General features: G+C 34.8%; 1 protein-coding gene across 11 annotated transcripts in view; it reads left to right on the forward strand.

Annotated features, from left to right (window-relative positions):
- Window positions 1-17,344, forward strand: part of lgalslb (lectin, galactoside-binding-like b) — a 37,558-nt gene extending 20,214 nt beyond the window's left edge. For 3 of the 11 annotated variants that reach the window (XM_087277655.1, XM_087277661.1, XM_087277660.1), the window contains 5 exons: window positions 719-870; window positions 3,172-3,258; window positions 3,347-3,435; window positions 7,488-7,677; window positions 8,900-9,609. In XM_087277655.1, coding sequence (XP_087133781.1) covers window positions 719-870; window positions 3,172-3,258; window positions 3,347-3,435; window positions 7,488-7,677; window positions 8,900-9,043 — 662 coding nt within the window. In that variant the 3' untranslated portion in view covers window positions 9,044-9,609. 11 annotated transcript variants of the gene reach the window in all.

Raw genomic sequence — 17,344 nt, forward strand, 5'->3', positions numbered from 1 at the left:
ATTGAATAAGAATTGTAGCCTTTGTTAGCTTGTTAGTCTTGTTAGGATTGTCACCCTGTGTGCTCTTCTTCTGCTTCCAGATTCAACCCGAGTTTACATTTAGAGATTTTTATTTATTTTTTTTATTATTTTTTTTATTTTTTTATTTTTGCTGAGCCTGTGCAATCATTCTTTTCTGACCCCTGGCATCAACATGGCATTTTCACCTATAGAACAGCTTGTTATTTTCTTTTCCATAGTGTCCTATGTAATTGCAATGGCAGATCGGAAGTTTTTGAAATACTTCTACCAATTTGTCTTGCAACATGACCAAGTTAAAGCTTGATCTGAACTTCAGCACAAGTCTTTACTTTTCTAAATGCAGCCCAGGCTCATTCTGATTACATACTCCGCCAGAGGCCGCTGTATACACTTTTTAGGATCTCAAATTTCTCTTGCGAGTTCCATTTGTGCCTGCTGTTCTCAGGTAAATCCACCAGAGGCTGCTATTGACTGACTGACTTGACGCCTGACCAACCAACCTTTCCCTCATCCGGCCTTTTCCCTAAACCAACCAATAGTGTTTTAAAAAGTAAAGATTGACCAGCCCACCCGTTCCCTAAACCCAATCGCATTGTTAAAAATCAATTCAGAAAAAAAAAGCCCCCAGATTTTCACCACTTTTTCAGATTTTCCTACATTCTCACCCTGTTATTTACTTGCTTATTTTATTTTTTAGCTTTTGTTTTTTTCTTACCTGCTTGCTGGAACCGTTCTTCACTGGACTTGAACCCTGTTGTTGCGGTCAACTCTGCTCTGTGTCTTGTCCACCAACATACATGTCGAGCTACTGGACAAACTGGTAACAGAGGAAAAATTATCCACACGGAGGTAAGCAGTCAGCTGGTAAGCGTGAAAAGGAACAGCATCATACCGCCCCGTAGCATTTGTTTTCATAGATGAAATGCAGCAATACATTGCTCTGGCTACATAATTCACGATCTCCAGGAATGTATATAGGGCCATATTTCCAGAATGAGCCTATGTTGCATTGAGTAGCTGCTAAGATTATATATTTATGCTAATGACGTGGGTGAATGTTTAGATAGTATAACAGTTATATTATTTTCATTAATTTACTCCATATTTAATAGGTTTAAATGTAGCTCAGTGGTTAGCACTGTTGCCTCACAGCAAGAAGGTTGCTGGTTTGAGTCCCGGCTGAATCAGTTGGAGTTTCTGTGTGGAGTTTTTAACATGTGTAAAATTTCTACTTTTATATTGCAAATGATATGAAAATGATAAGATATCGCCCATCTCTAATGCAAAATACAAAAATGTAGTTTCCTTGTCTTAGTAAAAAATTTTTTTTTTCCTTTTTGTAAAAATAAAGTGAAATGAGAAGTTTTGTCCCACGTCTCAAGAATCACTTCCAAAAATACACGTTTATTTGAACTAGTAGAAAGCGGCACGGTGGCCCAGTTGTTACTGCTGTCGCCTTACAGCAAGAAGGTTGCTGGTTCAAGTCCTGGCTGGGCCAGTTGGCATTTCTGTGTCAGGCCTGTAGCCAAGGGGCGCAGGTGGTTCGGAAGACCCACCCCTCACTGACAAAGCTCCAAAGTTTGTCCCATACATGAGCAAATTTGTCCAATTTAGATTGCTTTGCCATCATAAATAGTCAAAATAACCCATCGAATTAGACCAAGCGGGATGCTCTGTTGGCTGTTGCTTCAGCGGGACTTCAGTTTATCAGTTTTTGTCAATATAACAAATATTTTTCATGATTCTAACAATCAGCTGTGCAAGACAACAGTCTGACAAAAGTGGTCATCTTTCACTACTCACCTACTGTATTGTTGTTAAACAGAGAAAACAAATTACAAGTAACCTTTATTCTAAATCTTGGACCTTACTCTTGAAAAAAAGACCAATAAAAAAGTATAAGCACCAAAAGTGGCCACATTAAATTAATTTGAATACTAATTTAGCTTTTGTTGTTATCCAGGATTTTTTAAATGTACTTTATTTTCAAGAGAGACTAGAAAAATCGTGAAGCTGTAAACTATTATTATTATTATTATTATTATTATTATTATTCAAATGGCCAAATTCTTACTGAGGACAGTTGAATGTGCTGGCCAGTTTGTTGTGCTGCCAAATTCCGCCAGAGGTCTCCCTTTTCCAGCTCAACGAGGCGCAAATTTTAAAGATGAGAAACATACTGGAACGACCATCGTTTTTCTACCAAAATTAACCAGTAAAACCCAGCAAAATCAACAAAAAATGCAATGCAGGTAATGTTTATCTATCGCTAAATATCCAGTCAAAATAAAACTGAGTTGTTACAAACAATACTTTAAATCCCACTAATAATAATAATAATAAACGCGCATACCACAAAAGACAAAGAAACTGTCACTTTTACAGCAAATAAAACATAAAATATAAATAAATACATTTGACCACTTATTACTTTTCTTGTAATTATGCTCAGATCCAATGAGATCTGCAGATTAGGCTCATTCGGAGGCTGGATTAACGTCTCCACCCGTACCATAATCCGCGTGTCAGCATATTTCTTTCACGCGTGGACACAATAAGAGTCGTTTCTTATTTCTTGTCGAAGATTTCTGGTTTGTCTTATTGAACTTAGACACCTTGCAGCTCCCTGTCCAGTCTGCCACGGCACTGACAGATTCCTGGGCTGGACCGCCTTTGATAAGCATCCTATGGTATTTTGTTCAAGATGGCGGTGGCGAGCATGGAAAAGGACGCGATAGTAAGTCACAAAATACCTTTAATATATCACAAAGCGTACTATTTTCATAACACGGAACATTATAGTTATCACAGAATGTGTATTTATCACAAAGCGAAGTGGAAAAATCTGTATCCATCACATGAGGAGAGATGACTCGTTCCTCATACTCGGGAGTTAAAGACATTCACAAGGAGCGTGTAGAAATGCGCCGCAGACGTGGACGATTTTAACGCATTATGAATGTTTCTCGTCTTTTTCAGCGTTTAAGTTATATGTTTGGTGCACATTCTGTGTTTAAATGTGGAAAACAGATGCAGTGAAGGCGTGTCGTTATATTATTAAAATTTGCATCTGCGCTACAGTGTTTGCATGCATCCTGTACTTGTTTCAATGCTCTTTAAACTTATGCATCTTCTCATTCTCATATGAAGAACACAGAAGATGATCTTAATCTTAATATCTCGTTTGGAGACGCTGGGCTAATTTCTCCTGACAAAGAAGACATCTCTCGCATTCTGGTAGAGTAAAATGCAAAAAAAATCTTTTTAAATTGAATTAAACTGTAATTTCTGTACTAATGGTGATTTTGATCATCTGATAAACCAGACAGTTCCATTCAGTGGACGAATAAGAGGTGGGATGAGGCCTGGGAAGAAGATCATCATAATGGGCATTGTTGATCCAGAGCCAGACAGGTGTGTTTTCATATAAAGATTGCATATTTCAGACTGTACACATTCTAGCAGTTGCAAATAGTTACATCAGACACATAGCAAATAAACATCTTGCCATCTTATTGAAACGGTATTTGTGTGCTTCATGAGCTGTTTGGATTGAGGAAGTGATGTGTTTTGTGAATCAGCCAGAGCTTGTTTTAGATTGAATGGGTTGTTGAGTTACAGGAGAGTTCAGACACACGCTGAATGGGTGTGAGTGAGCACTGCTTAGTGTTGATGGGTGTTTACATTAGCTGTTAAGGGAACAAATATCCAAACTGAGAGCACTGGGTGTGTCCTGGAAAATGAACAGTTTAGTGTGGTTGATGTAATCTGTTGTAAATCATTTCATTCAGTTATTTTACACAAGACAGTGTGTGAAGGCGGTTAGTCTTATGCTTTTTTTAGTTTGCAGTTGTTTTTGTTCTTTTATATGTTTTTAATTTGTGTGTGTGTTTGTTCAGTATAGCTTTAAATTGCTTCATATTATGTAATTGTGTTTCTTGTCACATTTTGTATTTTTTAAAGGAATATAATATATAAATAACTATCAGAAGTTTTACCGTCTTACCCACCGATTAAAAGATAAAAAAGTATACTTTCTATGCATATGAAACCACATTTGTTAGTGTAATTTGAATTAAGTGCTAAGTTAAACCATGTTTTCTTTGGCCCACAAGCGATATGTTGTTGTTTTAGCGATCAGTCATTATAAGGAAGTTTAATTATTGTTACCTTAAATATAGCACCAATAATTCAATAAAGCACCTAGAGTTCAGCACCAATTGTACAGTATTAAAACTCAAGAGTGGGCAAGGCAGAAATGAAAAATTTAACACCCAATTGTGATATTGCACTACTGTTCAAATGTTTGGGGTTGGTAAGACTGTTTCTTATTCTTACTAAGGCTGCCTTTATTTGATCAGAAATGCATAATATTGTATTTTAATTCATAACAAGCTGGTTTAATTATTAATTATCACCTCTCCTAGATGTAATTTGCTTTCAAAGTGTTTTTACAGTTTAGTTTTAGCGATCTTCATTTTTACAATTGTGCTCTCTTCGCTGTACACTTTGAAAACATTGATGTCATTTAGAACTCAGCTGTGGCTTATGGCGAAAGCTATAGGTGACCTATTATTTAAAAAGCGGAATATATGTTGCGTCTCCAAAGCTTGTGAGTACAAAAAAACAGCATACGTTAATTCTTTTGTTCTGTACTAAATATGACATGGGCCTGTTGGTTAGAACATTTCTGCAGTGGTTTGCATGTGTCAAATTCTAAAAGTAGACTTAAACAATATTCTACTTAATGATAATAATAATTTCAAAGTAGGATTTTTTTCATTTCCTAATAAATAATAAATATTCAATTTCATTTCTTAATAAATAGCCTCATTATTTATTTATTTATTATTAGAATGCGTGTTGGCTTTTGTAGGTGATTTTATGTTTTAGAATAAAATATGTAATTTTCTAAAAATTTTTGTAAAGGAAAGGAACACAGGCCCTATATGCTCCATTTACAACAATTTTAATAAATATAGAAAGTGAGTGCATGTTTTTACCAAAACTAATATTGGATTATTTTTTTCAATTCGTGTGTGTGTATAAAACAGTATAATTGGCAGAAAGAGATCATGGGGTTCTTCTCTAAAGAAGTTGTTACCACCCCGTTTTACTATTATTGGCGTTTTTCATTATAACTAACGTGGTTCAAACGATAGATCTGCGACAGAGAAAGTACAGTTTTGGGAAACCCTCTTTTCTTCATCTTTCTTTTTCCAAACAATGCATCGTACTATGATAGTTCAGCTGCGAGTTATGTCGTTGTTCGGGAAACGCACGCTAGAATGGGATTTAACTGACCATAAATAAATAAATTTTTTTCTTTAAAGTACACATGAAATCAAAACTAACCATATTGATTTCGTTAGCTCACATTGCTAGTTTTGTGTTGAACAATACATCTGTGCATGTCTTTAAGAAAAAAATTAATTGTTTGTACTTGTAATCTAAAATTGAAATCTAAAAATGCACTTGTTTGTTTTCAGTTAAATTCTCAGATTCTGTCTGTCTGAGGCATTGGGCGTGGTTAACATACTTAGCCACACCCCTTCAATTTTTGTTTTGACAACAAACAGAAATGGTTAGTCAAGGTTTCTGTTGTTGTAATAACTCACCCAAAAACCTTTTTTTCCTGATTTTTCCGAATGAAATGCCTACTTTACTACATTCAATCAGCTCACAGTTAAAAAAAAAACAAGCCATGCCCACTGTTTTATCTTTTAATATTCAGTTGCTCTAGGAACTGCATCACAATGCGAAAAACAATAGGGTTGCAGCTTCCAGTTTATGCTGACTTTCATATAAGCATCAAAGACTTTTTGTTACCATTTATAATTGTGCATTTGTCAGGCACATTTTAGTATACATTTTATATTTACTGTTATTACATAATAGTAATGATGCAGCATTTTATTTAAACATGCACATTATGGACGTGATATATCAATGGTTAAGTGGTACTAATGTGTAATTTCAGCTCAGGAATTCATACTGCTGATTCATTAGGAGTGCACTGTGAAGATCAGTCAGTGTGTGACTGTGAATGGATGCCAATGCAGGCCTAAAATACTGTGAATTCATGTAAAATTCATGCATGCTGATTATCTGTTCTGTTTGGCACTTTAGCACACCATTTCTAATGCTTCATGCATCATTTTTCATAGTTTTATTAACACTGATGGCTAGTCGTATGTTATTGGGCTTTGAAAATACTGAATGTAGTAGAGATGAATAAGTATTTAAACCTCAGTGCATTGAAGATCTCTTGTGTTTTTACATTAAGGGTACGACGATGGAATATTTTATAAAACTTTCATAATTTATTTTTTTTCTAGACTAGTCATATTGTATATGATCCTTAAACGTGGATATGAAAATATGAAAAAATAAACGTGTGTGTGTGTGTGTGTGTGTGTGTGTGTGTGTGTGTGTGTGTGTGTGTGTGTGTGTGTGTGTGTGTGTGTGTGTGTGTGTGTGTGTGTGTGTGTGCGCGCGTGTGTACAGCAGGGAAAATAATTATTGAACACATCACCATTTTTCTCTGAAAACATATTTCTAATAGTGCCGTTGACTTTAAATTTTCCGCAGATGTTGATAACAACCAAAGAAAACTATTTATGTGTTAAAACCAAACTAATTAGTTAACAAATTAAGTTATGCGTAATAAAATGAAATGACACTGGGAAAATGTATCAAACACATGAAGAAAGGGAGCTGGAGAAAGGCAGTGAAAGCTCTTAGTAGTTAATCATCAAACCTCGACCCTACCTCATTGTAAATTTAATATTAGCTGCTTCAGTCCAACATATACCTTATGAGGATGATGAACATGAAACCAGGGTGGACATTTCAGCAAGACAATGGTCCAAAACACAGCCAAGAAGACTCTTAAATGCTTTCAGCGAAAGAAAATTGAGGCGAAACTCACCTGACTTAAATTCAATAGAAAATACAAAATAAAGATCAGATTTGATAAAAGAGACCCACTGAACCATCATTTTGATGAAGTCTGTAAAAAAAAAAAAAAAATCCCACCTGAGCAATGCATGCGTTTTTATTCTCCATATGAGAGGTGTTTTTAAGCTGCCATCACCAAAAAAGCCTTTTTTATAAAGTATTACATTTCAGTAGGTTAGTACTTTCTCCTTGTGTCATTCCATTGTAACACAATTTTCAGATTTTGTTTTGTTTTATTTTAATGTTTGTATTTGTAAAATCTGATTCAATTTATTTATAGATATATAGACACTATATTTAGTAGTATTTATATAGTCTTATATATAGACACTATATATAGATAACTATATATATAGACACAATCTAATTTATTTCTAAAAAAACAACATAAATATTTCTCAAATGTTTTCACACAGAACAAATACATTTTATGTGGGGATATGCTCAGTTGCATTGCATAGTTGTAATTTTGTGCATACAGTTCTGAATGTTGGTTTTCTGCACAGCTTTGACATCAGTTTAACCTGTGGCCACAATGAGGAGAAAGAGGATGAAAAGCTCGCTGATGTGGCCCTTAAACTCAGCGCTCGATTCACTGAAAGGCAGTTCTTGAGGAACGCACGGGTTTCTGGGAAATGGAGTGAGGAGGAGGCACCTATAGCTTACTTCCCCTTCATCCCGGACCAGCCTTTTAGGGTAATGAGCTGAAACACTGACATCTACATCCTCTGTGATCTAAGATCTCCAACCTGTGCAAAGCAAAAGTCCAGAGCAGCGGTAGATAATATATAATATAATATTAAATTGAAAGATGAAAATAATCTGGTAAGCACAAGGAATTTGATTTTTGATTTAATTTATTTTATTAAATTTGTTTATTTTATTAAAAATGCTAGCATTGTAACAAAAAAGGTTTGAAATAACTTTAGAGATCAAATCATACTAAAATGCCTTGCCACATTTTGTGAAATGAATATTATGGAAACCATTTTTTAATATGTTTTTTAATAAAAGTTAATTAATATTTATATTTAAAAAATGACTTTACCTATGTCTTCAGATCAGTTATGGAATTAACTTGGTCCAATTACTCTACCGAAATATTACAGAGACAGTACCCTCACTCTGAGTCTCTGGGCATCATCGTAGGACGCCCGATCAACCTACCTACCTGTTCACTGTTTATCCTCTCACTTACTTTCCCCTTCATCCCATTGTTATCTTACCATCCCCTTCATCCCTACAATAAAGTCTAGCCCAAAGTGTGGTGTGGTCCATGCTGGTAAATTTGTTTTTAAGTAATCTCAAACTAACCTCTTACAGTTTCTGCAAATACTAAGAGAAGCAAAATGTATAATAATTTTATTAAGAAGAAATGTTTATTGAGCGCCAGATGTAATAAAACAGTGATTCAACATTTATAAATTTATAAATCAGCTTCATCATGAAAGAATTACATTACATATTAAATCTGAAATGGGTATTTAAATTCTTTTAACTTGATATTTCAAATAAAGATAATCATAAAATACCTATTTAAAAAAGCATTCAAACAATACTTTATAGAACGATCTGACCCTTGTTTTTCAGCTGTAACATACAATGTATATATAATATTGCCAATTCAATGTACTTGTTTTTATTCCTCCATAACAGGCAATTACAGAATAATTCCTTATGCCAGAGAGTTGTACAAGCCAAGTGGGGAAAGATGCTGGACAATAATGAGTGCTTATTGTTTGGAATTGGGGCTGAATGCGGGCCCAAAATGGGTCACTGTTTCCAAATGTTGAGCTGAGATAAGCAGTCATGCAAAATAAGACAAGCACTTCCTTTCAACACGCTGTCCACAATGCGTCTCAGTGACTGACAAAGGCTTCTTTTGATTTGATCTCGTTTCACTTTCCTATTCCTGCAGATTGAGATCCATTGTGAGCACCAGCGCTTTAGGATCTTTGTGGACGGACACCAGCTGTTTGACTTTTATCACAAAGTAAAGTCTTTGCAGGCCATTAATATGATCCGGATAGTTGGGAGTCTTCAGATCACCAAACTGGGATAACTTAGCACATGTGAGCAACGCGTCAAAAACGGACTTCTCACAGGTTTGCCACAGGCACTGAAGGCCTCTGGGCCGCCGCTCACACAAAGACATCAACGACATCTGCATTTTCACTCAACTTTCATACTTAACCTCTCATTGTAATGGTTTCTGAGTATTGTATCATAACAGGTTGGTGAGTGGTTCCAGTATCAGATGTGTGTCCCAGTTTTCCAGTGTCTTTGCTTCACGTTGTAGCTTGTTTGTTTAGCTTCAGTCATTTTCTTTCAGGGATCTCACACTTTGATATGCATTCTGTGGCAGTACCACGCGCCACTGGCATTTAGCTGCTTTCAGTAGACACTGCCAATGAGTTTGTACTTGTAACGGTGGAGTTTGAAAATGATTCAAAACTCAGGAAATCAGACTTTGCTTCGTTTTGTTCTGAAGACAAATTTGCTTTAAATTATTGTTTGATATCTTGACATGCTTTGGCTGTTAGAATGTAGAAGCTTAGATTCAGTATTTGCCATATTTGGGTTTAATTTATTTGGGTTATTTAATCTTAAAGAGATGTTCTCCCAAAAGGACAATTGTCATCATTTACTCATCTTCATGTTCCAAACCACCTGTGTTGATCTTCGGAGCTAGGGCTGCTCAATTAATCGAAGGTGTTTTTTTTTGGTTCTGGCACATTTTGTCAGTAAATCCAGTTCTGTTATCAGTAGTAAATCTCCAGCATGTGCTTTCAGATGGAACAGCATTTATTACAGGGCCGGCCAATTGCATAGGCAGTATAGGCAAATGCTAAGGGCGTCGTACATCCAGGGGGGTGCAAGGGGGACGAAATTTTTTTTTGTAATTTTCACTGTAAAACTAGTTGGTATTATGACTTAAAATATTACGCCCACATTAATTTAACTGCATTGTGCAAAGCCTACTAAGTAGTAGTAGTATAAAATAATGATAATATATCCTAATCACTTAAGACCCCCCCCATTCCAATAATTAAACTTTACTTGCTACACTGTTCGTTTTTTTGTGATTGGTAGACAAGCTCAACATGTCAAATGGCCCCAAACTGCCTGGTGCGCAGGGGAGGCAAAAAAGAAAAGAAGAAAAACTTGACAAAGACAGAGGTGATGTTACGATAAAGATGCTTATTTTACCGTATCCAAGCGATGATTGATAACCCATTAACAATAAGCATGACATTTATCTGTCAACCCTCACACTTTTGTCTGCTATCACGTTTAATTTTCCCATATTTCCCCCATGTGTTTAATCTTTAAATGAAAAGTGAAAGTACCATCAATACAGAGCCCATCTCAAATGTGATAGAATTGCAAGAGCTGATGAAGATAATTGTGCTTTCACTTTATTTTGGCTTGAAAGCACGTTAAAATGAATATAAAAACGTCTGCATTCACTTTCTTTCCATTAAAGCTGTGCGTCGATCGTCGCAACCTCTGAATTTAGTGTATGCATGCTGACTGACGGATGCGCTCCGTTTGATAAACTGTTCCCAGATCAGCTTCTCTACAGTTTGCGATACTTTGGTGATTTGGGTGTGTGTTTAAACAGACAAATACACTTAAAAATATGTAAACATGTCTGTCCTGCGTGTTGAACACAACTAATTTTCTCTTAAATGAGCACAAACAGTTACTAAAGTAGTCGAACGCTTTCATCATAGATCTGCATTCTTACAGTGACACCTTTTATAAAACAAAACACAATGAGAGATTCATTTGCTGCTCTTCACTTAATAACTATAGTAACTTTAATATGCAAATACAATAAAGAGTGAAGTAGATTTTATGGCTTTATTTAATTTCTGTATAGGCCATTGATTTTAATAGGCTAAATCTTTTATTTTATTGTCAATCTTTTCAAATGTTTGATATGAATTCTATAATTTGAAGCTATTTGTTGTCCCATATTTTTTACATCCCAACGTTGACTGGTATGGCATACCATTGGTTGCTAATCTATAAATAGCTATAGTGTTATCTGTTAGTTTTAACATCAGCTAATGTTATGGAAGGGCATAGATGTTATAGAAAATAGTAATGTAACTACCCCCATCATTCCTTCCTCAAGAAAATGTGTAAATATTAGATCTATTTAGCAATAAGGTTTGCATTGGCATATTTATCTGATGTTTTTCATGCTTCTAGTAGTCGATCAAAAAGCTATTTAGTTTCTTATGACTATATGTACACTAGCAGTGGAATTTACTGCGATGTGACGGGGAGCCACCTGAAACCTTGCCTTGGGCGCAAAAATGGTTAGGGCCGGGCCTGATTTATTACACCGAGTCAAAGTTGACAAACTATGCAATAATTTGAGAATAAAATTGAAGAAATAGCAGCTGTTTGTGATATACGGCTCTGTGTAGTTAATGATGCTACATCAGAAAGTATTTGAAAATACCTCATTTAATAAAAAATGTGTATGCCGAACTCGCATCATAACTGCAGTCAAGTGTTTTAAATGAGATGATGTGGCTTCTTACACAGAATAAGACACTCAACATACTGCAAAGTATTCTAAGCAGCGATAAGAGTCATATACTTCATGATTTTTTTTTAGCTCTTATTATAATTTTCTTTACCTATGATTAGTCATGTTAAGTCAATAAAAGTAGTCCGATCTTCTGTTTATTCAGCAATTGCTATAGTGAATTTCTGGGTGGTTTATTTGTAGGTGTTCAGAGTTTTTGCTTGAGATCACTCTCTGACCTTTAGAGGAGCTTTACTACTGATCACAGAACTGTTTTCTGCTGACGAGATGAGCATGACTATCACTGATTTTTTTTCACAATTTTGACTCATCGTGCAGCCCTGATCGGAACATAATTGAATATTATTTGGAATCAAATCTTCCAGCGTTAGTCATTTTCACTTTGAAGGTTCAGAAAGATGAATTGTCGAAGTATACTTCTACTGTTTGTTGTCTACTCTATAGAGTCTTAAAGATGTTAATGATTGGTTCATTGAGTGAATGGATCATTGAATCATCGGCAATTCATTTAGGAGCAAAATGCTGCTTTATTAAAGAACAGATTCAGTGGTTTTCACTGCATTTCTGCACCTTCTAAATGGAAGTTGTCTAACCCAGTGTTTCTTAACCAGGTTCCTGGAAGACCACCAACACTGCATGTTTTGGATGCCTCCTTTGTCTGACACACCCATTACAGGTCTTTCATTCTCTGCTAATAATCTGATGATCTGAATCCGGTGTTTTTGGTCAAGGAGACATGGGAAATGTGCAGAGCTCGTAGTCCTCCAGAAATTTGATTGAGACATACTTGTCTAACCTGTCAATGAAAGGACAAAACCTTTCAGTTTAGATGAACTATCTGTTTTAATCATTTAAGTATTTTGGTTGGAAGATTTTATTTGATCTTAAAATCATGTAGCAGTTTATATGGTTGGGTATACATTTACCTGTATCCGCTTATTGCAACTATTAAATATTGGGTGAAATGTTGCACTAAAATGTTGTAGAATGTCACATTATGGTTATTTAACTTGAAGTTTACCCCAAAATAAAAATGTTGCAATCATGTTGTTCAAAACCCCAAATCTTAGAGTATTCTGTCTCTCCATTGAAAGTATATTTAATCACAACTCTCTCTTCATAATGTTCCTAAAAAGAACAAAATACAAGACTGCTTTATTTGATGAACATTTTGAATTTTGACTTAATTACACAAACATTGATTTGTGAACAAAAACAGAAGCTCAGCCATACCTGCTTGATCTGCGGGAGCAAACCACATGGGTTCTAACATGCAAGAATTACTCTGGTTGGTTTTCACATCAAGCAAGCAAGCTTCATTTTCTTTGAGCAGATTTGAAATACTTTGTTCACATTTAAACACTGATTTGTGCAAAATCTATAATCAATTGATACACTCAACTCTTTTAAATAAATTTATTTTACAAATGCTTGATTAAAACAATCTTCCTTTTTGTTCCAAAGATATATAAAATTCTTGAGGTTTGGAATGAGTTGAACGGGTAAAGATGATGACATATTTTTATTTTGGGACAAACAAACTCTTTAAAAGGAAGCTGAAACACTGATAATTTGGTCTTTTGTTGCAAGTCAGCACAGTGTTTTAAGTACTACAGTATAATGTCAAATCCTGGTGAACCAAACCAGCAAATCATTGCTTTTGGACACAGCTCATTCATTTAGATCTGTTTTCTGCAAGTAGTGACTTCACTGCAAATAATAACTCTGCTCATCTGTTTACACTTTTATTATAAGCACCTAGAAAAAAGCTGAGGGAGCTGAAATGACAGGGCTGAATTGTTTCTTGAATGTACCATCATCCACTTATAGGCTTCGTAATAGATTAGCAGTGGATGTAAAAAAAAATTACTTCCTTTTCGTTCTTACTATACTCTAAAAATAAACACACAGTCAGGGGTCGACATACTTTTTGTGTTCAGACATGTTTACTCGGAAACTGCCCAAACCACCCTCTCAGTATTACTGCTTCAACAAGATCCAATAAGCACTACTTTCATTTGCATAATTTTACAGTGTTCAAAAGTTTGGGGTTGGTAAAAATCTTTTTATTACAATATAAAATATACTTACTTGATTTTTAATTAAAAGCAACTTTTTTTTAAGATTCTTTGATGCATTTGTTTAAAATAGAAATCTTTTAAAGTCTCTACTGAAAGTCGTTCTTGGTGAATTATAGATTTTTCTTCCTGACCCCAAGTTTTTGAATGATAGTGTTTGTATTATTATAGTCTCGTCAGTTTCTGTGTTGATGAATGTGGCCTGAACTGTAGCAAAGAAGCCAACAGTGCTTCTCATCAGTCGGTATTATATTCAGTATTATGGTCAGTATTGTTATATTTTATAGTTATACTCGTCTTTGTGTCCTGGAACGCATGAAAACAGAAAAGGTGGAAAGAAGTTGCTGACAAATGGCTGAATGGCCAAATTTACTGGTTAAATCTAATAGGATGAAATAATACGATTTTAAACCAGAGAGTGCTTGACAACATTCTGCAATAGGGAACTGTCTCTTAATCTGTTAAGGTACTCATGATAAAACTCTAGCTTGAATAAAAAGTCATACATCTCATGAAAAGTAAAATGGCCCGTTTACATCAAGGACGATAACAATAAATATATGGAGTCAGCAATTCTAATAATAACATTGAAATCATTTTCATATAGGACGGGTGTGTGATATTTAATAATAACATTAAAAAATAATAATTTACATTTGACACACATTTAAGTTTTTCTTTATTTTTTTAATGCCGATGATTTAACATGATGATATTGCAGTGTTTTGTGCTGGTACGTTAAGTAAATAAATATGATACTAATGGTTTGTTTTGCAGTACAGTTTAATACAGTACACTACGCACTTATTTCTGTTTCCATTGTCAGACATCGTGTACCAAAACTGCAAAACTACTTTTTTGGTAATACAAACCTTCTATTGGTATTTCTAGCACTCAGTTCAGCGTGTGCTCCAAAATCCAGCATTTTTTAAAACTATCCAGTAATGCCGGTACACAAACACTGTTGTTTTTTGGCTTCTTCGTTCTTCAATTGCTATTTTCCAGCATACACACACGCACACACCTATGAAGTAATGCTGATTGCTAAGTTCATGCATAACACCAGACCTGTTAAGTAAAAGTCGTTGGCAGTGGAATTGTGAGCTGGACACAAATTTACTGTCCTAAATCCTACTGTACTGGACTGATCTGAGACCTCTCTTTGGAAATCTGTAGGTGACTGCAAGTTCCTCACTCATTTTTTGATTCACAAATTCTCTCCCATGGTCCCATGAGATAATAGTTTGTCCATTAGATCCAAACTTCTGAATTTCTTAGAAATACCCCCCCCCTTGAGTATATGGCCATACACAATAAATGCACTATATAAATACATATTTCATTACCGTGCTGAATGAAAGAAGGCTTATTCAGAGTTAGAGCTTGTGTTGATTAGGGATTCATTGAGTAAATGGATCATTAAATCATTGACTCACTCAAAAATGATTAGTTTAGGAACAAACACTGCACTCCTCTGCTTGTTTGGAACCATTTTACTGCCAAAAAAACAGACAAGATTGTTTTTAAAATGTAAGTTACACAATATTAACTTCTTGCTTGTTAAAGTGTTGTGTGAAATTAATGTCACATTTGCAATCATGTCCTGATTTGATAGTGATTAAAAAAACTCATCCTGGAATATTTGTTGCTCTCATAACTTATGAATTATTGGGTTTTTCATTAAAAAATATTTCCCAATAATTTTTTATCATGCAAAGAATGCCTTTGGACTCAAGTGCTTTTGGTTCCACTGTGAGTCATTGTTCAAATGACAATTCTGATATTTCAGGTAATAAATATGAAACGCCCCTACATTACTTTACCCCTACATTACTTTACCCCTACATTACTTTACCCCTACATTACTTTACCCCTACATTACTTTATACTACATTAGTTTCTTTTTTGCCCAGTCGATAAGTATAAAAATACTGACAGCCAATCAGAATCTAGTCTGCTTTTAAAAACAGATCAAGGTTTTAAAAGGAAAGTTCACCCAAAAATGACATTTTAATCCTCACTATTTATTTTTTTCCACTATTTACTGACACTCAAGAAATTATTTATGAATTTCTTTCATCTGTTGAATATAAAACAAGAAAGAAAGTCAATGGCTTTTCCCCCCCACATTTTTCAATGCATCTTCATTTGTGTTCAACCAAAGAAAGAAACTCAAAAAGATTTAGACCAAGAGTAAATGATGAAAGAAATTCCATTTTGGGTCTTAAATTGTCTGACTCCTTAAACTGACTTGCATTTGCAAAGTTACAGTTTACAGTTCTCATTCTTGATGAAAACAGACCTTTTATACTATGAATATGTCGGCCATTTTTTCTCTGCTGGTGTTTATGAATCACAAACTTCATAAAGGTCATTGTGAATCGGTACTGCGACAAGCAATATGATCCTTGGCCACATTCTCATCTGACGTTTCATGGCAAACACTTTAATATGACACATTAAGCTATTAATCATCTGGACCAGTATGCTACGCTTAACAGTGTTTCTAACTGCTAAATCTGTGATATGCCAGTTGCTCCATTCTGTCTTGTGCATTTTAATGTTGAGCATCATTTAGTCTCTGAACAGTGTGTTTGGATAATTGAAACATAGGGGAGGGAGAATCTGCGCAGAAATAACCTGATATTAAGCATCTACGGTACAATTGTCAAATGTCGACTACTCTAAGAAATCCTGCTCATGCATTTGACACTGTTATCCAAAGTAAAAATGCATTTATCTGTATGATTGCTCCCTATGATCCTAGTAATTATCCCATTTACCAGTTCTAATGCTTCCATTTTAATTTTTATTGTATCTAAATTAAACGGCATCTCAATCTGGTTCACGTACAGTATATGAGGTTTTTAAATGAATGTCCTGGTTGACGACTATTGATATAAAGCCTTTGAACTTTTGGATGTACATATACTAAACAGGGCCTCCGTGTGCTTCGTTTTTATAGATACCTATTTGTTTTGCTTCTGCAATAATGTGTGGACACTAAAGAGAGTGTTTGATAGTGTAGGTGATATTTATTCTGAGCGGACACTGGTTTCCAGTTCATCAACACTTTAGTTGATTTCTTTACTCAGTGTAGCATGGTACTTTTTCTTTTTAGAGCCCAACAAATCTTTTCTTTTATTTGGAGAGTTTTTCAGTGTAAGTGTATTTCTCTCCACAGTTAGTTTGTAATGTTTGACATAGTTGTACAATCAATTTAAATTGGTTTAGTGAGTTTTGAGAAATGTGCCTATTGAAATATGGCGTTGGTGTTTGGAATCTTAAATTGAATCCCTTTAAGTTGCACTTTTTTTGTAATGCACCATTCTTTGAATTGTTTTCAGTAAGTGTTGTAATTAAAATCAAATAAAATGATCAAATTTGCCAAGGCATTACATCTTTGCAAATCCCCCTGTAAATCTGATCACATTCATGTGGTGCACCTGAAGAATAGCAGTTGTGTGAGGAAAATAAAGTGTTTGTTTGGGTGAAAATGTGCATTACAATTGTCTGAATGTACACTGACTGTACCCCAAAATGATTAATAGAGTTTTGAGATCGTCATCAGTATTAGCATTTCAAACTTGATATGTGAACGCATCATTGTGTTTTGGTTTTACATGCAAGATTTAGTTGTTTCATGATTTTTTGTAATATCCATCCAGTGCTTTTCTAATTGATTTACAAACCAATAAATCAATCCTTAAAATCTGAA

The sequence above is a fragment of the Danio rerio genome, chromosome 13, assembly GCF_052040795.2.
Source record: "Danio rerio strain M-AB ecotype USA chromosome 13, GRCz13ab, whole genome shotgun sequence".
In the NCBI taxonomy this organism is placed as follows: Eukaryota; Metazoa; Chordata; class Actinopteri; order Cypriniformes; family Danionidae; genus Danio; species Danio rerio.